At 54.5% G+C, this 22,994-nt stretch overlaps 1 protein-coding gene across 1 annotated transcript in view; it reads right to left on the bottom strand.

Annotated features, from left to right (window-relative positions):
- Nucleotides 1–22,994, bottom strand: part of NECTIN1 (nectin cell adhesion molecule 1) — a 62,793-nt gene that overhangs the window by 16,155 nt on the left and 23,644 nt on the right. The window contains exons 2-4 of the mRNA XM_030231316.2: nucleotides 2,754–3,104; nucleotides 1,686–1,988; nucleotides 797–914 (exon numbers count right to left, since the gene is read on the bottom strand). Of these exons, the coding sequence (XP_030087176.1) occupies nucleotides 797–914; nucleotides 1,686–1,988; nucleotides 2,754–3,104 (772 nt within the window). The remainder of the gene's footprint in view (nucleotides 1–796; nucleotides 915–1,685; nucleotides 1,989–2,753; nucleotides 3,105–22,994) is intronic.

Genomic DNA, 22,994 nt, shown 5'->3' with positions numbered 1-22,994 from the left:
ACTGGCAGAACCAACAGATGGAGAGAGCTGGGGATGGAGAACTAGGAAAAAAGGCAAGAAAAACAATCCTCTTCAGACTTTCACTTTGAACAGTTTGATCTGGGAAGTGGAATGAGAGAGAATGTGCTCCTTGCAAAGCCATGTTGAGAGCCTCTCTCCTGATGACAAATGCCAGCTGAAAAGAAGAAAGGATCCATTTGATCTTCCTCTTTTAAAGCTACATGAGTGCTTACAGAGAAGAAAGAGAAGCAGGAGAACCACATCAGGTTGTATCAATTCCCACCTGACTGCCCAGACACCCCTCACTCACTGTTCAAGTCCCTTTAGTGTGTGCAGCCAAAAGCTGGAAACCTGAGGACAAGGAAATGTTGCTGTTTAATGTCAGTCACGTGAGGAGCTGATTCCAGGGGAAGGTTGTTCACACACAGACAAATTTTGTGTTATTTGTGCCTTTGCAAAGCAGGGAAATCCTGGGCTCTTTCCCAGCTCTGCTGCTGAGGCACTTGGTGGTGCTGGGCACACGAATCACCTTGTCACATCTCAGCTGCCTCATGCCACCAGGGCAGAGTATGATCCCAGTGAGGTGAGAAGGGGGAGTTTTCCCTGGATATTGAGGCTGCACTGAGCTGGCAGCCACCTTCACCACAGGCACAGGCTGTACCTTGGGGTGACACAGCTGACACTAATGGGACTGGGCCCCAAGAGACCACAGGGGGAGTGAGGTGTCTGCAGAGACTCCTTGTCCCTGCTGGGAGGTGACATTTGCTGCTGGCAGCGTGGCTCTGGGGACACTTACAGCTTCCACTCGTAGGTGTGAGCTGGGGGGTTGGCATCAGATTTGCAGATCAGCTTCACGTCCTTGCGGTTCAGGAACCAGTTGCCATCAAAGCCCTCGATGGTGACTTCTGGCTCATCTGCAGGGGTGGGGGGAAAGGGAGGAGAGCAGGGGGGGAAAAGGAGAGAGGAAAGGGTTGTGGGAAGGGAAAGGGGAGGAAAGGAGATGGGAAGAGATGAGGGGCACGGGTAGGAAAAGGAGAGAGATTAAAAGGAGAGGAAAAGGGGAGGAAATGAGATGGGAAGAGATGAGGGGCACGGGTGGGAAAAGGAGAAAGATTAAAAGGAGAGGAAAAGGGGAGGAAATGAGATGGGAAGAGATGAGGGGCACGGGTGGGAAAAGGAGAGAGATTAAAAGGAGAGGAAAAGGGGAGGAAATGAGATGGGAAGAGATGAGGGGCACGGGTGGGAAAAGGAGAGGAAAAGATGGTGGGAAAGGGGAGAAAATGAAATAGGGAGAGGTGAGGGGGCACGAGTAGGAGAAGGAAAGATTTCAAGGAGAGAAAGGTGAATGGGACAAGGAATGTGGAAAAGGAAAAGGGAGAAAATGAAATTGGAAGAGATGAGGAGGTAGGAGTGGGGGAAGGAGAGAAACACGAGGATGGAAAGATGATGGGATAAGGAATGTGAGGGAGTGCAAAAGAGAGGGAGAAGGGGAGCAAAAGGGACACGGCAGAGGCAGAGAAAGAAGGTAAGAAAAAGACAAAACCCACAATTACTCCAAAGGATCCTTTCAATCCTCCCTCTCAAAACCACAACCACAGCCCCTCCAGCAGCCCACCACAAACCCCTCTTGCCCAGAGCCTGCCCTGAGCAGGCTGAGCCCTCCCAGCCGTGCCCAGGCCCCTTACACTGCACGTTGAGGGTGATGCTGTCGGTGAACCTCTCCAGCTGGTAGTTGACCACGCACATGAGCTGCTGGCGGTGCGCCTCGCGACTCGGCACCAGCCGGTACCGGCTGATCACCGTGATGGTGCCGTTGCTGTTCCGGATCTCCTGGAACTCCGCCTCCCCCTTCAGCTTCGTGTCCCAGGTGACGGTGCTGGGGGGTTTCCCGTTGGAGGAGGTGCAGGTGGCTACCAAGATCTTTTCTGTCCTGCCAGACTTGGCAATTAGCGGCTTCTTGGTGCCCTCCATCCAGTTCGTGGGCTTGGCTGCAGGGGAGTGCAGAAAGGAGGAGGAGGAGGAGGAGAAAAGGGTGCAAAGGGATGGTTAGAAAAGCAGTGCTGCTCTGTTTGATGCATCCCAAGAGTCACCTAACACCACTGAGGCTGTGACAGGGCTTGTGGTGAGTCCAGAGTGTGCCAATTGCCAGCAATAATTCCCATGTAATAATTGCTTTATGGCAGTGCCTATGCACCTTGCACCATCTACCTGCATCATTTATGGGGAAACAATGGTGGAGGTGCCCTAAATGCACAGATATGTGGAAAGTCAATCCTTGCCTCCCTTTCAGTTCCTTTCTAACACAGGTTTTCATCCCTGTGTTAGAAAGGAACTGAAATTGGAGAGAAAACAACTCATGTAGACCTTGGGTGGGGTCTGTTCACTCACAGCCCTGAGCTCCAGGGACAAGCTCTGCTTGAGTTTAGGATCAATCTGTTGTTTCTTCTCTCTTGACAGCCCCAGCTCATTAAAACTCACCACTCCCACAGGGACCTGGTCACTGTTACTGCACCTACATTAGCAGTGTAGGTGGAGGAAGAAGGGAACTGAGGCCTGGAAAAAGAAGAGGTGTGACAGCTCAGCTGTCTCAGAACCACCTGCTTTGTTCTCCCTGCTTTTCACCTCTTCCCAGTCAACTTAAAAATCCATCCCAGCTACAATTTACACCCATGAGCTCCCAGGATGTGAATCTCAGCTTCCTCCAGCTCTGCTGGACTGGAGGTTCGCCCTGCAGAGCCTGCCCAGAGCCTTACCCAGCACGGTGAGGTTCAGCTGCCCTTCCCGGTTGCCGGTTGGGAAGGTGGCAAACTCACAGATGTAAACGCCCTCATCGTCCAGCTCCAGCCGGGACAGCTGGATGGTGCCATCCTTGAAGGAAGGGTTCCGGAAAGTCACCCTCTCCTTGTAGGGGGACAGGATGGACACGCCCATGGCGGGGTTGTAGATGGCCACATTCTGCTTGGTGCCGTTGGTGGCCTTCTGCCACGTCACCTGGGTGATCTTCACGATGGGCAGCGGGTTGGTGAAGCTGCAGTGCAGCACCACGTCCGTGCCGATGAACCCCGAGACGGAGTCATTGACCAAGACAGTCTGAGCTTGCAGCCCTGCAAGGGAATGGCAACTCGTGAGCCTTTGGGGACTTCCCAGAAGCACTGTGGTTATTGGCATCAGACTCAGGAATTCCTCTGTTTATTCCACTTGTTTCATGGAATTCCCAGAAGGACCAGGTTGGATGAGACCTTCAAGATCAACCAATCCAAGCCAGCCCCAACACCTCAACTGAACCCTGGCCCCCAGTGCCACATCCAGGCTTTGTTAAACACCCCCAGGGATGGGGACTCCACCACCTCTCCTGGGCAGAACATTCCAGAACTTTATCACCTTTCTGTAAAAACCTTTCCCTGCTCTCCAGCCTGTATTTCCCTTGGCACAGCTGGAGGCTGTGAGCTCTGGCTGTGTCAGTGCTGCTGGAGACAGAGCCCAGCCCAGCTGAGCACAGGCACCTTTCAGGAGCTGTGAGAGGGATGGGGGCAGCCCTGAGTCTCCTTTGCTCCAGGCTGAGCACCCCCAGCTCCCTCAGGGGCTCCTCTCAGGGTTTGTGTTTCTTATTGACATGGCTGACACAAGAACAATTGTGGCTACAGGCACCTTCTGCATCCACATGCAGACTCATTCCTGATCATAAACACCTTCCTCCCACTATGACCAGCCTAGGGCTCATCATCATCATCACCCAAAGGCAAGGGCTGGATCAACAACACCTTCCTCCCACTATGACCAGCCTAGGGCTCATCATCATCACCCCCCAAAGGCACAGGGCTGGATCAATAACACCTTCCTCCCTTTTGTCTTCAGCTCGGGGTGACACTGAGTCAGTTGTGGTAAATATGCAGGGCATGTGTGTCTGCAGGCATGTGAAAGCCCTGATGTTTATCAGCACAGCACATCCCAACATATGCTAACACACACTCAGACATCCATTTAATCCCATTGGAGCTCCAGCAGTAATTAAAGGAGATGCAAAGACTCAGCTCTCATTTCAGGGCAGCAATAATTCCCGTTCAAGAAAGGCTTTAAGGCACCGCCTCTACACCTTGCATGATCTCCCTGTATCATCCAGATTGTTCCTGTGGCCTTTTTATAACCCCAGAAGTGGCTGAATTTAGGAACCTTCCACCCTGATTCTGTGGAAGGTGCTTGTGAGAAGTGGGAGCTGCAGTCCATGACAGCTCTTCTGTCTCAGCTGATTCCTCCCCTGACAGATGGAGAAAAGCATCTCCCACCAGACTGACCCTGAAATTCATCTTTGTTCTACTGTGTCTGTTCCTAATCTGTGTGTTCAGAGATAATGCTCTGGTAATTATACAGCCAGCATTTGTATGATAAATACAACAGAGAGGCAAGGTGGGAAGAACGAGAAAAGCGGGTTTAGCTCCCAGCTTCTGGGAGAATCTGCAATTGGATGGATTCTGGGAGCTGGGCAGGAAAGGGAAGAAAGGGACAATAAAAAAAAGGAAAGATAGAGAACTCTTTCATGTTCTGCACAGAGTGAGGAACATGAAAGAGTAATGGAACAGAGAGAGGGGCTGGGGAAAGAAAAATGCAGAGCAAGAGAAACAAGACAGCACCTCCTAACAGAAATGTCACCCTACTCTGTTCTTCCAGGGATGAATGGCTCCCTGTCCAAGGCTAAAATAAACTCCTCAGTGTTGGACCCTGTGGCAGATGTGCCCTGGGACTTCTCCAAGAGTCTCCTTCCTGCAGTTTCACAGACACACACACGAGTGCAGGCAGACAAAACTCTTCTCCACCCACCCACACTCCACGTTGCCCCCTCACTCCCTGCCTGCTGTTCCCAGCCTTATCCTAATCCCCACATCTCACCCACGCCTCTTCTTTCTCCCTTCTCCTTCCTGTGACCCTGAGGACAAGTCCCAACAACCCAGCCTGGCCACGAGACGCCACCACTGACCACAGCCATCAGCAGTTCCGACCGAAACTCGGCCTCCAGAGCTTTGTGTGGACTTGCCCCCTGTTCCCCGAGCCAAGCCCCACACCCCAGCACTGCAGCTGGGTGCTCAGGAATGTTCTCCAGAGCTTCTTACAGCCACAGCAAAGCGCTGGTGCCCTCAAGTGCCTGCACACACAAAGCCACCGTGTCCTCTGGGGCTGGCAGGGTGCACCCTTCCCCTCCCAGCACAGCCAGGGCCATCTTCTCCCACAAAGCAGAGGGTAGGGATGGCCCCACTCTGAGAAAGCCACACATGGACCATGTTTGCCCTCTGGAGAAGGATGTCCCAGCAGCAGGACACAGTGCAGGCCATTTCTGCCCCCAGCAGCCACGCCATCCTCCCTGATGAAACGAGGGCACAGGCTGGGTTTAGATGAGGCCAGGCTGGGATCTGAGGGAAGAACGGGTGCACAGGGGAGGGGGAGATGTCTCCACCATGCTGTGCAGCATATGCTGCTCCTTCCACCCCGGAGGTGAGCGAGCCGCTGGCGGCGTTGCCCACACCCGCAGAGGTGAGGAACAGCTTTGCCAAGCAGTCTGGCTCGGAAGGCTCCAGAGCCTCCCAGAGCGTGTGGGAGCTTGCTGGGGAGCACTTCAATCACGTAGCTGGGAACGGCCCAGCCCGGGTGGGTGTGCTCAGCACTCCCTCAGCTCCCAGGGCCGGGGGAGCGCGGAGTCATCAGCGCCTCTCTCACCGAGGGCTCGTGCCCCCAGCAGGGCCTGCCTGGGGCTGGGGCGCTGCCACAGCTGGCTCTGCTCCCCACAAGGGCTGGCTCTGCTCCCCACAAGGGCTGGCTCTGCTCCCCACAAGGGCTGGCCCTGCTCCCCACAAGGGCTGGCCCTGCTCCCCACAAGGGCTGGCTCTGCTCCCCACAAGGGCTGGCCCTGCTCCCCACAAGGGCTGGCTCTGCTCCCCACAAGCTCCCTGACCCCCCACGGGGCCCGGCGGGGCCCTTTGATCCGGCGTTTCCACACCCCACGAAAGCGGCCCAAAGCGGCCCCGTCTGCCAGCGCAGGAAGTCGCGGCTCAGCGTCTCCTCTGGTGCCCGGCAGCAGCAGAGGAGCCAAAGTGCAGACAGGAGAGGGTGGAAGGCCACCAGATTCTCCTCAGAGTCACCCCTGCAGGGCTGGCAGTCCCTCGTGGCATGAGCACTGCCAGGCTGATTGCTGTCACTGGTGGGCAACCGGGATGTGCCTCACAAAGGAGATAAAGTCAATCAAGCTCAGCCATTCCAGCAGGGAATGTGATGGACAGCACAGGGGAGGTCAGTCCAGTCCCTCGCCCCATCCATCATTACTGTGCCCTTCCTTTATGCTGTGATTTCCCTGCAAATTAATGAACTGGCCCTTTTGAAAATCAAGTTATTTATCTTGACCTTGAGCAGCAGCAACAATTCCCAGTTCTACCCTCCCCCTGCCATGGGACCCATGCATCAAAATAGGCTGGGCTTGGTCATAAACTGGAGGAAAAGTGGATTTTGGAGATGCTAAACCTGATCCTGAACCCACAATGGTCCTGCAGAACCCTCCTGTGCCCAGGTGTGAAGAGCCAGACTTGTCCAGGGGAAAAGCTGGTGCCAGTTGAGTGAGGACAGCTTGCCAACAGCCAAATGCTGCCAAAGCTGGGATTCAGGCCCTTACACGCAGCAGCCTTGACAAAAACACATTCCAAACTTTCTCAAGGCTCCAGGGGAAAAGGGAAAACAAAAAAATAACACCCGGCAGAACAAAATAACCAAACAAAACAAACAAAAAAACACCCTGAAAAACCCCAAACACAGCGCGGAAATCGCGTTTCCTTTCCAGGTGACTGAACAACTCTTTTGCAAGACAGGAAAAACTCTCTCTGTTCCACTCACCCAAGCCTTAAATCAGGAAAACAAGGCACCCGTTCTGCTCCAGGAGCACCCACAGCTCAGTGCAGCCATGAGGAAGGGGGACAGATGGGGGAGAGGGGTTTGGGAGGTTGCTGGATGAGCTTCCCATCCTAAATCAGAAGCCAGAGGGCAGATTTGGCTGCTGCCACGCTCTGGAGAGTGCTCGTTTGCAAGGTGACTGAGCTGGGCTGGCGGGCCTTCCCTCGCCCCGTTACACACTCAATAATTCATCAGGGCAAATGCATAGATAATTGATGGCAATGAGCACGCACGGCCGGCAGAGGAGGAGAAAATAAAATCACTAATCAGCCTCTGGAGAGGTTTGAACATATTCAGCTGGATGTGTGTGTGTGTTTGTGTGAAGTGCTGGGATTGGCCACGCTTCTCCTTCGCCGAACGATTCGTGTGGTTGGCAGGGCAGGGAGAAAGCTTGGGGTGAATCCTGCTGTTTTCACAGCCCAGATCTCCCAGTGCCCACCAATCCATGCTGACACCTCCCAGGGGCAGCCAGCACCCGAGCAAGGATTAGCTGGATGGGTTGCAGCTTGCCCACTTGCATTTTATTCATTAGCTTTGTGGTGTTATTTTTTGTCACGGACCAAAAAGGGCCCAGCCGTGTGCCAGAGACAAGTTGGTGCCAGACCTCATTAGTGCAGACCTCGGAGATCCCACTCCTCCACCTTGGCCTCTGAAGTGGTTTGTGTTGATGCCTTTCCCCACGATCCCAACCCCAGATATTCACCCAGGCCTCGGGGGCTCCGTGCACAGCTCGGGGTGCCCTGAGGCACACGGGCTGGCAGGGGAGGGCTGCACTCCCTGCCTGGCAGGGGCATTGGGACACGGGCTGGCAGGGGAGGGCTGCACTCCCTGCCTGGCAGGGGCATTGGGACACGGGCTGGCAGGGGAGGGCTGCACTCCCTGCCTGGCAGGGGCATTGGGACACGGCAGAAGTGGCAGGTGGTGGCTCTTGGAGCTGGAAACCCTTTCTCCTAAAAGCCCAGGAGGTGCTGTTCCAGCGAAGCTCCCACACTTGCAAATCAGGTTCTTGCTCCCCCATACAGAAAGCTCTGGAAATGATCTCCAGGCTCTGGGTGAGCTCTGTCACAACCTCACTCAATGCCTCTTTGTTCAGAGCCATGTGAACTGCACTCTGCTTTGCACAACCTTGCCTCTGCTGAGCCTCTCACCAATTTCTCTCCCTCCTGTTCCCTGATACTCATCTCCCCCCCAGGGCACTGAAACAGCCCTTGGCAGAGTGGGATGAGCCACCCTTTGGTGTGGCAATATCATGACTGATGCAGATGTCACAAAGCTCCTGATTGTTAGTCACAGCAGCTGGGATCTTACAGAAGGACAAATCAATGCATCACACTTCAACCTGCACAAAGTCCCACAAAAGGACCTGATTTTGTGACAGCACCACGGCCATGGCAGTGATGTCCCATCTGTGCTCCTGTATCTCTCACAGACACTGCAAATTTTCTGAGAAAAGGAAAAGTGGGATGGAACAGGAGCCCAAAACTTTCCACTCGGTGGCACCTTCTCTCCTGGTGTTTCTGAACTCATCTTTCCAAAGGAAAACAAAGTCTGAAATGCAACTTGTGTGGGGCAGAGCCTCCAGCAGGCCAGGGAACATCCCAGGTGTGTCAGGCAGGGTGGGAAACACGGGAAAAAAAGCTCCTAAATCCCAGCAGGGGAATTTCAGGTGGCAAGAAGCAAAGGTGTGAGGTGGCACTTGGCCAAGAGGTTGGGGTTAGTACCTCTGCTCTTGCCAGGGAGGCTTTGCATTGATTGCCAGGCATTTAAATCAGGATTCTGCTGCTCTTCCAAGAGCACAGGGCCTGCCTTGCCCTGCTGGGAGCCCGTTGCAATCAAGGAGTGGGCTCCAGTGAGTCAGTGGGCTCCAGTGAGTCACCCCAGGCCCTTCCTGTGGCAGCAGACTTTCACTGGAGTTCTCTCTGTCATCCACTGATTCACTCCTGCAGAGCCTGAGCACCACAGGGACTGTAAAACTTGAGTTTCCAACACAAGGGGAGGGGGAGCCTTAGAAGGAAGATGAGAGAGATGTGGCAAGATTATAGCTCCAGGTGACATGGCTGCACATGAAAGGCCTGAGATAACACTGGGATGGGGTGGGGGCACCCCAAGAGAGAAACTGCACGCCCAAGCATCCCTTCCCCCTTCCCAGAGGGAGCTGGGAGAGATTTATGGGAGCTGTCGGGAAATGGCAGCCTTGTACAATGGCCCCCGGCCCTCAGCCAAATAAATCCCTCCCAAACCAGAAAGGACTGGGCTGGCCTTTGGCTTGCAAATGGGAAGCACGGGCTGCTCTCCTCGAGGTCACTGGTTCAGACCCAGATCCAGCCCACGGCATTGGGGCAGGGATGATTTTATCCCAGGAGCAGTCAATGGCTGGTATCGAGCGAGGTCTCCAGCCAGGCCATCATTGGCAGCCTTTGGGATAAAGCCTTCTCCTGCCTGGGCAGGATTTCCTCTCTGGATAAATGGAGCACAAAGCAGCCTCAGGAGCCCCTTGAATGAAAGCTCTTCCCCAAAGGGCCTCATCCATCGATGCTCCACTTATTCCCTGTTACACTTTGGGAAATCTAGTCACTGAGCCAGCGCTGGGATTCACACACAGGCCCCAAGCAAGAGCAAGGCCATGCTTGTCCCAGTGCTCCTCACAGAAAGAGATGAAAGAAAAGCAGAGGCCAAGGTGGGATGGGCCACAGATTGAAGAGTTAGGGATGACCAAAGACTAGACCAAGAGTTTTTCAGCTTTGCAAACATCCCCAGCTGCATCCAGCCAGGAGAAGGGCTGCAAAGCAGGGGAGTGGGATGGGAACAGCAGCCTGCCTCTGCTCCCAGCTCTCACTCCCTGCCCTTCCTTCCCTGCCTTTCTCACAGCTGCTTTGCTTCACCCCCCAAGTCACGGGGAGGGGAACATGCCCCATGGCAAAAGCAGGGAGGCTGGCAGAGCAGGGCTCCTGCAGAAAGAGCTGACACAGCACTGGGAAAGGCCTTCCTGCAATAAAGCTCCCAAAGCCCGTGCTCAGCAACAAAGCACAAAGGCTCCATCCGCGCCGCGCAGCGCCCGGCCCGCCCCAGCGCGCCCGCCTCGTCCAGCTGCCAGCTCCCACACACCTGAGCACACTCAGCCTGCCTGTGCCCCAGCCTGGCCTGCCCCCCTGCTGCCCACTTGGCTCATTTCCCCTCTCCTCTGGGCTGGATGTGGCTCCAGCTCCTTCCTCAGCTCTTTTCCTGCTGGGAGCTCTTGCTCACACCTGTCCAGTGCTTGGTTTCACAACTCCAATCCCTTTGTCCTGTTATTTCCACGTCACATCTCCTTCCCTCCCCACTGCCTGCCTGCAGGATTGCCTCTCCAGCTGGTCAATGCTTGTGCCTTCCTTTGATTTGCCCTCTTTCTGTTGTAGCCTTAAACATCTTCCCACCCCTCTTGTGTCTCCACCGCCACACCCCAGCCCACTCGCTCGCCTCTGCTCATCCCCAGCCACTGTTCCACCACTGGACGTGTCCAGGATGACATTCTGCACTAGGAAAAGCAGGCAGCTGGCCAGGCAAAGACAAAGAACCAAAAATCCAAGACTCTTCTCTCTGGAATCATCTCACTGCCTGCCAGCAAGGAAAAAAACCAAAGTCTTTTTGCTTACCAATTCTAACCTGTAAGCAAAAGAAAGAGGACCACAAGCAGAGCCAATGCTTATTTGGTGGTTGGGTGGGGAAGAAAAGCTGGAAAATCAAGTGTGGAGGAAGGGAAAGAAGCTGGAGCTTTGAGAAGAGGGAAGCTAATTAAGCTGAGACTGTCCTGAGACCTTATCTTGATGGGCTGAGTCCCCAAATGCACACGAGTGTTTTCTCTGCTTTGCCTCTTTCTTGGACTTCCTTGTTGCCTTGGATATTGTTCAAGGAGTTCTGGTCCAGTGCTAAATCTCCTCGCTATTTGAGCTCTCCAGGTGCTAAGGAGGAGAGATTTAATGAGGAGCTGTGAAGAGGGGATCAAGATAGTAACCCATGGAGAGCCTCATTTCCGAAAGGAGGGAACTTGAGACTGAAGAGATTCAATAAAAACAAAAATAAACTCGATGGCACAGAAAAATGAGAGAACATCAGATCCTTCCTCCCCTGGCTGGTCTGTGGAGCTGGAGCAGGAAATGGGGGAGCTCTCAGGGCTGGAGCAGGGAGTGACTCACTCGCCTCCACAATGGGAACGGGACAAAGCCGAAACTCTGCTGACTCAGGCGTGACTTCAGCGCCAGGGTTAATAACTGGCAGCCTCCTCTGGCTGCCCCAGCAGCCAATTCCCTCTGTCCCCAGTCAAACCAAGCCTCTTTCATCAGCAGAGATGCCCGGTCACAGGAAATTATCAAGGATCCAAACGCTGGTCTTGCGTCCAAAACGTGGTGAAAAATGCATCCCTGCCAAAGCCCGCTGGTGCTGGCCAGCCCTGTAATTTTCATGGAGAAGATCAAAACTCTGACTTTGCTATGGCTGAAATGTGCATTTAACAGTCACAGCTTTCTGCCTGTGGTTTTGCTTTCCTCCCATTATCTCTCAGGATATAACATATTGCTGATATCTCACTATCTCCCGAAGTTAAAAAGAAATGTTTCCTCCTCTCGTGAGTGGGAATGTCGCGCTCTGTTCTTCTGTAATTTGTTTCGAAAGAGAAACAAGCAAGTTTTTTTGTAACCAGGAGAATGTGATATATGTTCTGGTGGCTGACAAGTAGGGAAAAGCTTTGCAAACAAGACAAATGCAAACATGGCACCAACAGATGCAATGGACAGACACCCTTCGCTGGCTCCCTGCCTGTGATTTCTCTTTTAATGTGTTTTTATCTTGCCCTAGAGATATCTCTGCAGGGAAGTGGGAAAGGTTCAGACCTCCCAACTTTCTCTGGGTTGTTTAAAGATTCCAGCCCGTGAACAACAGCCCAGAAAGAACAGTGAGCACAAATAACCCCAAATTCAGTGCTCTGCTTGATTTCCAGCCTGCTGCTGCTCAGCTTCCTTATCATCAAGCCCCTGTGTAAGGAATTCCTACAAATTTCACTCTTCCTGCGTTTATGATCTCCACAGAGCAGAGGCAGACACTGCTCCAGTCCTACCTGGGCCCCATCTGCAGGAATCACTCTGCATATTTATGGAGAAAAGCTTTGCATCTTCAAAAGGCTTTTCAAACAGCAACTAATTAATCCTCCAACACCCTGAGAGGCAGGAAAGCTTTATTACCCCTGCTTTCAGGGGTGGGGAAATCAGAGGTGCTGAATGACAAAGAGATGTGCCCAAGGCCACCCAGGCAATCTCACCCTGCCGGAGGTGGGGATGTGCAGAGGATGGTGGCAGTTCCCACCTGAGGAAGCAGGGATGGAGGCATTTGTGGGGAGCCCCACAGCCCCACCCACCCCTCACTCAAATGGCAGAGTCACACTCATTTCCATGGCTGAGGAAACTGGGGGAGATGAAGTGGAAAATCCATTTAAGAGGCAGAGTGTGGAAACCTAAACATTGCCCAGGTAAGAGCTCCACCAAAGGTTCCCAAAATGTGGCTCACGATTTTACCAACCCTGAGCAAACTGCTTGCAACCAAATCTGTGAGATTTCATGCTAAGGACGTGCCAGAAATCAGGAGAGACTGTGAGGCTGGGGGTGAGGGTGCCATTCACCCTCTGAGCAAAGCCAGCCCCACATTTCTGAAATATCCCACACTCTGAAAAAGAGTGGGGTTAGATTAGATTTTAGGCACAAATTCTCTACTGTGAGGGACTGGCACAGGCTGCCCAGAGAAGCTGTGGCTGCCCCATCCCTGGAAGTGCCCAGGGCTGGGCTGGAGGGAGCTCTGAACAAGCTGGGATAGTGAGAAGTGTCCCTGCCCATGGCAGGGGGTGAAATGGGATGAACTTTGAGGTCCTTTAAACCCAAACCATCCTGTGACCCCTGAGCTGGGTGGAGATGCAGCTCTCCCATCCATTAAGGTTCCAACCTCCATCCAGGCTGTCTGAGGAATGATTGCAGGAGCCAGGACTGTAAACAAGGGACAAGACCACCCATTAAAGGCAGGCTGAGCAGGGCGAGAGGGAGGAAAGCAGGGAGGGAAGGTCAGAGCCCAGCAGGGAGACCTCCCACCACGGGTCACGCTCCCTGTCCCATCCTCTGGGGTGCCTGGGCTTGGCTTTCCTGGGAGACCAACCAGGTACAGCCCCTCTTCCCTGCCCAGAAAGGTGAGGGCTGTCAGCCAGATCTCAGAGAGGCCAGAGCACAGGGCAAGGCGGGAGGAGCAGGGAATTCTGCAGAAAAAAAAAGATTTGTCCAGCAGAGAGGAATTCACAAACTCCCATTTCCCTTTGGACACCTCCCAGTGGGAGCATTGCTCCTTCTGCTGAGTTAACTGGGGACTTGGACTCAAAAGCTGAATCTCAGTGATTGTAACACAGTGAGGGACACAGGTGAACTTCCAGGAAGAGAAATGAAAGATTTCTCCATGCCTGATTATCCCATTCTGCAAAGAGGTGGCTTTGTGCTTCCAGGTAGCCCCAGGGAGGAGCTGGGGTGTGCTACAGCACTTCGGGGATTTGGTGACAAATGTCCCTCAGGAGGTGGAGTGACACCAGTGCTGAGTGCCTCAGTGCCCAGGGACAAAGGTGTCCCTTCAAACACAACCTTCAGCACTTCTGGGGGCCTCTCTCAGGGTGTTTCACTTTTACACAGAGCAGGAAGGTTGGGATGCCCACAGCTCTGGCCAGCCTCAATCCTTGTGGCAGGCTGGAATCCCACACTTGCCCTAAAACTGCTCCCCAAGTCCTGATCCATGAGAGACCAGGCAGGACCAAAACCAGTCAGCTCCTCACTTAGATCCACACACAGGGAGAGGGATGGAGAAGCCAAGAGCCAGCACCCCATTCCCAGCCTGGTGCTGGAGAAGCCAGGCCTGGATTCTCAGGGTTAAACAGCTCAGTTGGCCTTAGCTGACAGATTTTATTGACTTTCATGGTGATTTCATTGACTTTTGTTCAACTGCATCAGCACCAGGCTCCCTGTTTGCTTCTCAGGGAGCAACAAGCCACGTGCAGAGGGATGTGGAAGCCAGATGGATTTTCCTGTGCCACTGGGGAGAGCTCCAGGGAGTCATCCTGCTCTTCCAAAGAGCAGGAGGTCAACTGCTCTCAGGGGACTCCTGTGTGCTTTGTCTCAGCTCAAACTGGAGGCTGCCACAAAAATGGAAAGCATGCTCTGAAAAAATAACCAGAGCTGGTGGAACATTTTCCAGCACAGCATATTTTTCTGATGGAAAGTGTCACTTAGTCCAAGCCAAAACCATCTACTGGAACGTGCTGATTTTGGCAAAATTCTATTTAGAAAAAAAAAAAAAAGCCTTTTTGATAAGTTTGAAATGGTTTTTCCTTGTGGACTCTCATTTCTTTGAAATGGCATTATGGTAAAACACTGAGCAGGAGTGCAGCCAGGATGGGATCCTTTGCTTGCCATGGAATGGGGACATTTTGGATGAAGCCAGGCCAAAGTTTTCTTTTGAAATTTCCCTTCTGTGGAAGTTTTCAAACGACAGCCACAAAGCAGAAGGAGAGCTCCCTCTGAAAGGCCATCCTGCCTTAGTCATCCCCAGAGCTGACCCTTCCAGCAGCTCCCACCCCAAACACAAATCACCTCCCTGTGCCTCCCCCACAGCCCCCTCCAGGCTCAGATCCATCTGGGTTCATCCTCTCCTGCCTCTCATCCCACCCTGTCCCTGGGTCAGGAGTTTCCTGGGGGCTTGGGCCAGCCCTGCAGGCTGTGTGGGACCCCCAGCCCCTCCCCAGCCCCTCTGGGTTCTGTCTGCTCCTCCTTCCTGACAGACGGATTTGCTCCCACCCTGCACCTGCCTGCTGTGCCCACCTCCTCCTCCTCCACAAGTCTGCTGCTTGTGCCTTTCCACCCTCTAACAACTCCAGGAGAGGCTGGTTGAGAGAACTCCTGTTCCTTTCACATTTGGGGGCAAAAAAGAGGGGGAGAGACAGAGAGAGAGAGAGAGAGAGAACACAAACCAGGCTATTACATTTTGGAGCAGACATGACAATATGGACACAGTTCCTCCAGAACATTGTGCATATTTTAAGACAAACTTTACCCCAAAAATGTCAGCCAGCTCTGCTGGTGGGAGGAAGAATGAAGGAATGAAAGGGTCCTCCAGGTTTCCAGCAGAACTTTTAGCTTGGCAAAGCTGGAAACTCCTGAGCACCTTCCCCAGCACGGCATGCTGCTTCCCTGCTGCCTCCCGAGGGCTGGAGCGAGATGGGTGCCCCAAAATACCCCAGGTGCCCCAAAATACCCCATTTCCCACAGGAGCAGCTCTGTCCTCCCTCAGGGCAGTGCCCAGGGTGGGGGAAATGGCTCTGGAGACAAACCAGGGGAGGCAGGAGCAGGGAGGCCTGGAGGGGAAATGGGCTGGGCTTTGCCCTGAGAGCTTGTGGACTCTCCATCCCTGGAAATATCCAAGGTGAGGCTGGATGGGACTCAGGGAAAGCTGTCCCTGCCCCTGGCAGGGTGTGCAATTCAATGGTTTTCAAGGTCCCTTCCAACCCAAAGCCTGCTGTGACTCCATGCCCTGACCTCCCATGCCAGGACCAGCACCCAGGCGAGGAGGAACTGCAGGAAGAATCCCAAGGAGGGAGACAAGAACTCCTCCTCAGAAGGATGGGACCAGCTTGGCTGTGGCCCACCACCTCTGGAGCTGGCAGCTGGGCTGGGGGGGCTCCCAGGCTGCAGTGTCACTTGTCTGTCACCCCTGCTTGAGCTCAGGACTGCTCAGAACCACCTTTACTTGTTGCTTAGGGACCAGAGTGGCAGAGAGAACACAGCTGGATGCTTGGCTGAGAGATGGATGGGAGGATATAAATAGCTAATGGCAAGAGGAAAGAGGACAGAAAGTCCCATTTCCAGTTTGGTAAAAAACTGACCAGAATAGTAGTGGAGGAAGACTTCCAGAAATAAGCATGTGGGTATTAAATGAAAGGAAAATGAAAAGAGAAGACAGGGAAAAGAGACTAAAAGGAGATTGTGAACCTGTTTGAACAGTAATTGTCCCATCTTGGAAAAAGAGTTTATGTCACCTGAGTGCCACAAACCCTTCCTGGAGGTAACTCCAGAGTGACAAGAGGCAGTGGAGAAGGAAGATAAGTATGTAGATAAATGTCATTAACCCCTGTTAGTGCAGGGCTCAGAGGGTTCAAAGGCTCAATCTGCAGTGAAGGGTGGAGGTCACAGGAATTGTCTGGCTTGTCAGTAAAAACTCTGAGAGAAGGCAGCTGAATAAACCAAAAGTTTCTTGCAGGCTTGGGAGCCTCCTGTTTGTGATGCTGCCACAACACCAGGGCTGTGACAGTCACAGGGATCTCAGCAGATCAAGAAGGGGGACAGGAGATCAGTCCAAGTGTGCCAAGGTGGGTTCTGCCTCTGAGGTCATTCCTGACCCACAGGGATGCAGCAAACAGAGCACAGAGGATGGGAAGGATGTGCCCCAGAGGGAAGGGAAGAGCCTTCCTTGAGGGGAGGGACACACCTTCCTCAGGAGAGATCCCATCAGAGAGAAACAACAGCCCTGGAAAGGAAAATAACAGGGTGAGCTGAGAGGGAGCCCAGTGAGATCCCAGCCCTGGGGGCTGAGGGAGCCCAGTGAGATCCCAGCTCTGGGAGATGAGAGGGAGCCCAGTGAGATCCCAGCCTTGGGAGATGAGAGGGAGCCCAGTGAGATCCCAGCCCTGGGAGCTGAGGGAGCCCAGTGAGATCCCAGCCTGGGAGATGAGAGGGAGCCCAGTGAGATCCCAGCCCTGGGAGCTGAGGGAGCCCAGTGAGATCCCAGCCCTGGGAGCTGAGAGGGAGCCCAGTGAGATCCCAGCTCTGGGAGATGAGAGGGAGCCCAGTGAGATCCCAGCCCTGGGAGATGAGAGGGAGCCCAGTGAGATCCCAGCCCTGGGAGCTGAGAGGGAGCCCAGTGAGATCCCAGCCCTGGGGGCTGTCCAGCTCCACAAACACCCAGCCAAGGATGGGGACATTTTGCTGTGGATGTCCCCAAGCAAAGCACTCAGACAGGGCAGCAACACAAAGCCCAAGAGGAAGAGGAAGTTTACAGCTGTCCTCAGAAAAGTCAGCGTGGCCTTTCCTCTCAGAGCTTCCCCATCCCCTGGGAAAGCACAACAACTCATCTGCAAGTCTGCACAGAGCCCTTTGGGAGCTGGAACCTCGGGCCTGACAACTCCATGGCAAAGTGTGAATCCAAAGTAATTGCACTGTTTGCTCTGGGAATACTCCAGATACACTTGGCAGAACAGAGGAACACTCAGAATTCTCTCCCCCTCTTTCTTTACATCCCTAGGATTTTCTCTTCTCCCTTCTTTCTTTCCATTGCAGTGATTTTAGAATATTTCCAGTTTCTGCCTTCACTCTGTGCCTGTGTAATGAAATCTTTTATCCTCCAAACCTGCCTTGCAGAGAGGGGGATCTCTGGAGCAGACACTGAGGGCAGGCTCCCTTGGGCATGGACACAAACAATCTGCAGGCAGCTGCTGGGGCTGCAGGGCTAAGCCATTTTAATTACCTGCAAGCAGAGCACCAGCCAAGGGATGGCCCATGTGCAAAGCAAGCCCTGGATGTCTCACCAGACTCCTGCCGATCCTCTGCTAGATTAAATTCTTGTCTGAGAGCTGCCCTACAGTTTTATGGCCGTGGGGATGACTCCCCTGCACCCATGTTTGGGCTGGGGCAATGCCTGTGCTCCCAGAGCTCTGAAACTGCATCCCTCCCACCTGGGTGACACCAAGGAACTCCAGCAGGGTTTGAAGCTGTTGCTTTTCCACTCCTAACCCAGCAGAGAGGCAGATCCCTCCTCTTGATCTGTCCCCATCCCAGCTCCCAGCAGCTCCCCTCATATCCCTTCATCTTCCTCAGGTGCCCACAGCAAACCCAGGGGAAGGAAAATGGTGTTTGGGTGTGTGTCTGTGTGGGCAGAGGGAAGGGAAGGAGCAGACCTTTCCCAAGGGACTCAGATGGGAGTCAGGGCTGAGCAGCAGCTCTCCCCGAGCAGGGATGGACATTTGGGGCACCCTGGCTTTGTGTGAAGTCCTCTGAGGCTATGGCAGGGCTCCTTCCCAGCAGGAATGGCAAACTGTGCTGGCAGAAACTCCTGCAGGTGCCCAACTCCCCTCTGCCTCCTTCCCAAGCTCTCCACAGGGAATGCTGTCCCCTCCCAGCTGGCAGTGGCTCTGCTGCACTGACCTCCTTCCCTGCAGGTACTGGGGAAGCACAGCTGGCTCCCACGGGACTCAGGGTCCCCATCCCTCCCGTTTCCCTTGCCCTGGTGCATGGGAAGCCGCACCCTGACCTCTTCCAGCTCCGACTTGCTCTCCCAAATTGGGCTGGTTTTGGGCAGGACGTGCCCGGACCTGCCACCTCCTCCCCAAGCCTTTGAAGGCAGCCACGTAGGCAGCTGCACCCTGCAGACTTTGGTGTGGAAAAGCCACAAATCCCTGAGTCACCTGGCTCCAGCCTGTGAAGGTTCCTGTTGCCTCTCTCGGTGGGACAGACAGGCCCAGGACAGCAGGACTCCCTTCCCAAGAACTCCTGGGAAGGCAGGCTCCTGTGCCAGGCTTGGGAGCAGGATTTTGGACTCAGGATGGGAGAAGGGGAGATCTTTGTGCAGGATTTTGGACTCAGGATGGGAGAAGGGAGATCTTTGTGCAGGATTTTGGACCTCAGAGTGGGAGAAGGGAGATCTTTGTGCAGGATTTTGGACTCAGAGTGGGAGAAGGGAAGATCTTTGTGCAGGATTTTGGACCTCAGAGTGGGAGAAGGGAGATCTTTGTGCAGGATTTTGGACCTCAGAGTGGGAGAAGGGGAGATCTTTGTGCAGCCTGCTGTGAGAAGGGGGAAGGGGACAAGGGACAGGGACTCCTGGTGCCACAGCAGACAGCCAGAGCAGATGGCTCCCTGCAGGGAGACCCCCAAGTCAGGGGGCTCTGGTGTTCTTCAGCCTCAGCAATCTGCCTGCTTGGGGGGTTCTCTGTGCTCAGCACTGACCCATTTCCCCTTCCCAGAGAGCCCCTCTCCCCCTCAAACCCACTCCCCTGGTCCCCAGTGCTCTCCACAGAGGGCTGAGGGTGAGCTGGGAGTGGGAAGGAGCCGCCTGGCAGGCAGGGCACAGGGCAGGGCGTGTGCCCAAGGAACATTTCAGGGGAGAGGAAACACGTGCAGTGTCCCAAGGACACAAAACCCTCCTGGATTTCCGCAGCCCTGGCTCCAAATCCCCCACCAAGGCCATTTTCTCAGCCCAGGGGACAATGGGAGCTGACATAAACAATCCCATAGGATCAGCACATGGACACTCAGCCCACCCCCACTGCTGCCTCGCCTCCCCCTCAGCCCAGCTGAGGCCAGCAAGACACAATGTGTAATTAGGTTAATGAGCTAAGCCAGGATTTTAATTGGGATTCCCCGATTTACTGGTCTATCTCCTCCTTTTGTTTTACTGCTGGTGCAGGTTCCTAAAAGCTGCCCTTGCTGAAGGCCCTGATATTAGAAAGGTCTTACGGATCTTTAATTGTATTTAATCATGGAGGTAATTAATGATCCTTGAGCAAAATGGAGATTGCATCTAGAGTAGCTCCAGTCTTGCCCTTTAGCATCTGTTGTGTCTGGGCACAGGAATTCTGCAGGCAGGCAGGAGAGGGGCTCCCACAGAGCCAGACAAAAGGATGGAAGAGAGAGGAGAGCGGTGGGAGAGAAGGGATTGGGGGGGAAAAGCACATTTGAAATGGAGAAGGAGCTGAGCAGAAGAGAGGGAAGCAGGGAAAGGGAAACAATGCCATTCCTTCTCCTGACAGACAGGAGCCATCCAATTCCAGAGCCTGGGGTGCTGGCCCAGGGGGACGGCTGCTTGTCCCCTGTGTCCCCAAACTGGACAGCCTTGACTCAGACAACTCCCACGAGACAACCACCAGCTCCTGCTGCTCTCCTTCTCCATCCCTTCCTTCCCTCTGGCACCGTTTCACACCCCTTTTTTCTCAGGGAGACATTCCCAAAGTTCAAAACCTTGAGCTGGAGCAGTGGAGAGGGGGAGTGATGGGGCAGCAAGTCCCAGCACGTCCCCTCTCTCCCAGGCCACAAACTGTGCACCTCCCATCCCTGCTCCCAACCCCTCCGCTTCTCCCAGAGCACAAACAGAGCCTGTCCAACCAGAAACGGGGCTGCCTGCTCCAGCTTGCCCCAGAAAGGCAGATTTAGTGAGAAATGTCACAGGCAAAGCAGCAGCAGCGACATGGGACCAGCCCCTGTGTCAGAGCTGTCCTGAGCACAGGGATGTGTGAGCAGGGGCTGTGCTGGCTTGTTGAGGAATGTCCCCTGGCTCCCAGCCCTGGTGACAAGGGACAGTTCAGCCCAGGAAAAGCACTGCCCTCCCCTCCTCCAGCCCCAGCCAGGCTGAGTGCAGGACAGTTGCACAAATTGCACATGAAGCACTGCAGCCTGGGAGCGGGGTGGCATTTGGGACCACATGAATCCTCCCAAAGGGAAAATCCAGCTGTCACAGCAGGTCCCTCTCCTCACTGCCATTCTGGTGGGCTAGAGCACGAGTGAAAGGTGCTGGAATGAGCCTGCTTTGGTTCTGTCCCTGTAAATGAGCCCCAGATGGGGCCAGATAAGCTCTGTGAGCCAGGCCTGGCACAGGGGAGGTGTTGGGCTGGGCTGGCATTTCCAGCTGCCCACAAACTGAGCTCTGAGAGAGGGGCAGCTGAGCCAGGCTTAAGGGCTGGAGACAGAGTTCCCCTCCAGATACTGAGAGCTCAGTTTTCCCTGCAAACCCGGGGCTCTGTTACCATGGGAAAGGCACTGCCCAGAGCCAGGCCTGGCTGGGAACCTGCCCCTTCCCACTCTGGAATAAGCTGCCTTCCCAGGCAAGTTCCAGCTTGCTTGGTGGATCTCATTTCTGGTGTTTTCTTCTCCTTTATTGCCTCCTGATCTGCCCCAGGGCTTGAGAGTGGGCTGCCTCCTCCTTTAGAGCATTAGCAACCCTGCCAGTTTTCCCCACTTGGAATATTTCATGCACAGGCCCTTGTTTCTCCCACGCTCCCTCCCCATCCACCTTCTCCTCCCCACGTCCAGCTGTGCCTCCTGTGGCAGCTGGAGCCTCCAGGGGCTGGCACAGCTCAGGGGGTGCCCCTGCCCAGCTCCCTGGGCTTTACCCTCCAGCCACAGCACAACGGGGAGCACAGATGGGAGATGCTGGGAGGGGCAGAGCAAGGAGTGACACCCAAAAATGGGGACATGGAGCACAAAGGGGACAAGGTCACAGGCCTGTCCACAGGGGCACTGCAGTGGGAGATGGGGAAAGCCTGGCTACAGATGCTGGGAAGAGAAGAACAGGGAGATGTTGGAATCCAAAATGCAGGAAACCCTCAGAACTTTGGCCCTGTAAGCCAAAGTTTAGAATTAAACACAAGATTTGATCTGAGACCTTGGAAAAGGCTTCCAAACTTAGGTGAAAACTCTGGTCCTGCTCCCATGCCTGGCAGAGGAGGGTCCAGCCTCCCTGCCAAGGCTGATCTCCACAGCCCCTGATGCTGGGAATGGTTAAGCTGATTGCAACAGCCCCAGAGATCTGCATCAAGCCTCTCCTCCCTCCCAGCACACAGATCAGGCTGCCTGATTGTGTCATTTATTCCCCCATAAACAAAGCAGCCAGAGGAGAAACCCAGCCCAGAAATGAGAAACCTTCCTGGAGACACAGCTGGGCCAGGCAGGAGGAGAGAGCAGGGCTGAGGCTCCCCAGCCTGACCTCACTTGGGTCACAGCAGCATCACCTGCAGCTGGCAGAGACCCCTGCTGGGTCCATCCTGCCCCCAGCACCCTCGAGAAAGCACCTGGAGGAGAACACAGCCAGCCCTGGAGCTCCAGGGCAGGAGCTGATCCTGGCTTGCCACAGCAGGGAGGAGCTGCCCCTTCCAGGCACGTCCCTGCTGTCCCTTCTGCCCTGGTGCCACCACCAAGAACTTTCCCTGGGCTGAGCAGCAGGCCTGAGGTCCAAACCCAAAATCTGCAGCAGTGGGGCTCAAATCCTGCTGCCTGCTCCCAGGGGTGGTGGAACATCCCACCCACCAGGGAGTGACTCCAACAGCTCCCACCCTCCCGTGGGGCTGCAGGGCTCCTGTGATCCCCTCCAGCTCGGGGTGCTGTGTGGTTCCACCACTGTCTGCAGCCTGCCTTGGTGAGCAGCCACAGCTGGGAGCCCACAGGGGCTCTGCAGAGTGTCCCACTGTCACCAGCCATGGTGGCCTGCACTGCAGGAGAGCTGGGGTCTCTCCCACCGGGCAGCACTGACAGAACAGAAGGACACAGCCTCAAGCTATGGCAGGGAAGGGACAGGCTGGATATTAGGAAAAAAAATTCACTGAAAGAATAATAAAGCACTGGAATGCTCTTCCCAGGGAGGTGGTGGAATCACCATCTCTGGAGGTGTTTAAAAAGGCTGGACATGGCACTTGGTGCTGTGGTCTGGTTGAGGTGTCAGGGCACAGATTGGGCTGGATGGTCTTGGAGGTCTCTTCCAACCTCATCATTCTGGGATTCTGTGATGATTCTGAGATTCTGTGATGATTCTGTGAGCCTGGGCAATTTCAGCATCCACAGAGCTGGGACACCCTGAGGAGCAGGGGATGCAGCAAACAGAGCCCAGAGGATGGAATTAAATGTTTTTTAAGATCCATGTAGAGTTAAGAATTGAATGTTTTTCTAAGAACCCTGGGAGGAGCAGGGACTGGGCCCCCCTTGGATAACCTCCCCCTGTGCCCCCGTGCACCAGAGCCCCTCCAGGTGTTTTGGGGAGCTCCCCCTCAGCCAGGGCTGCCCCAAGGGGAGCTGGAGCTGTCCCTGGGGCTGCTCAGCCTGACTGTGGTGCCTCTCCTGTGCTGGAGCTGCTCAGGGCTGGTTCCCCTCTCTGTGCTTGCCAAGCCCTGGCTGTGTCTGAGCTCTGCCTTCCCAGGAGGAAGAGGAAGAGGCAGAGTGGCAGGCTCAGAGACAGCACACAGGCACCTGGCTCACACTCCC

This window comes from Serinus canaria, chromosome 24, assembly GCF_022539315.1.
Source record: "Serinus canaria isolate serCan28SL12 chromosome 24, serCan2020, whole genome shotgun sequence".
Classification (NCBI taxonomy): Eukaryota; Metazoa; Chordata; class Aves; order Passeriformes; family Fringillidae; genus Serinus; species Serinus canaria.
This window is presented reverse-complemented; position numbering and strand designations above follow the sequence as displayed.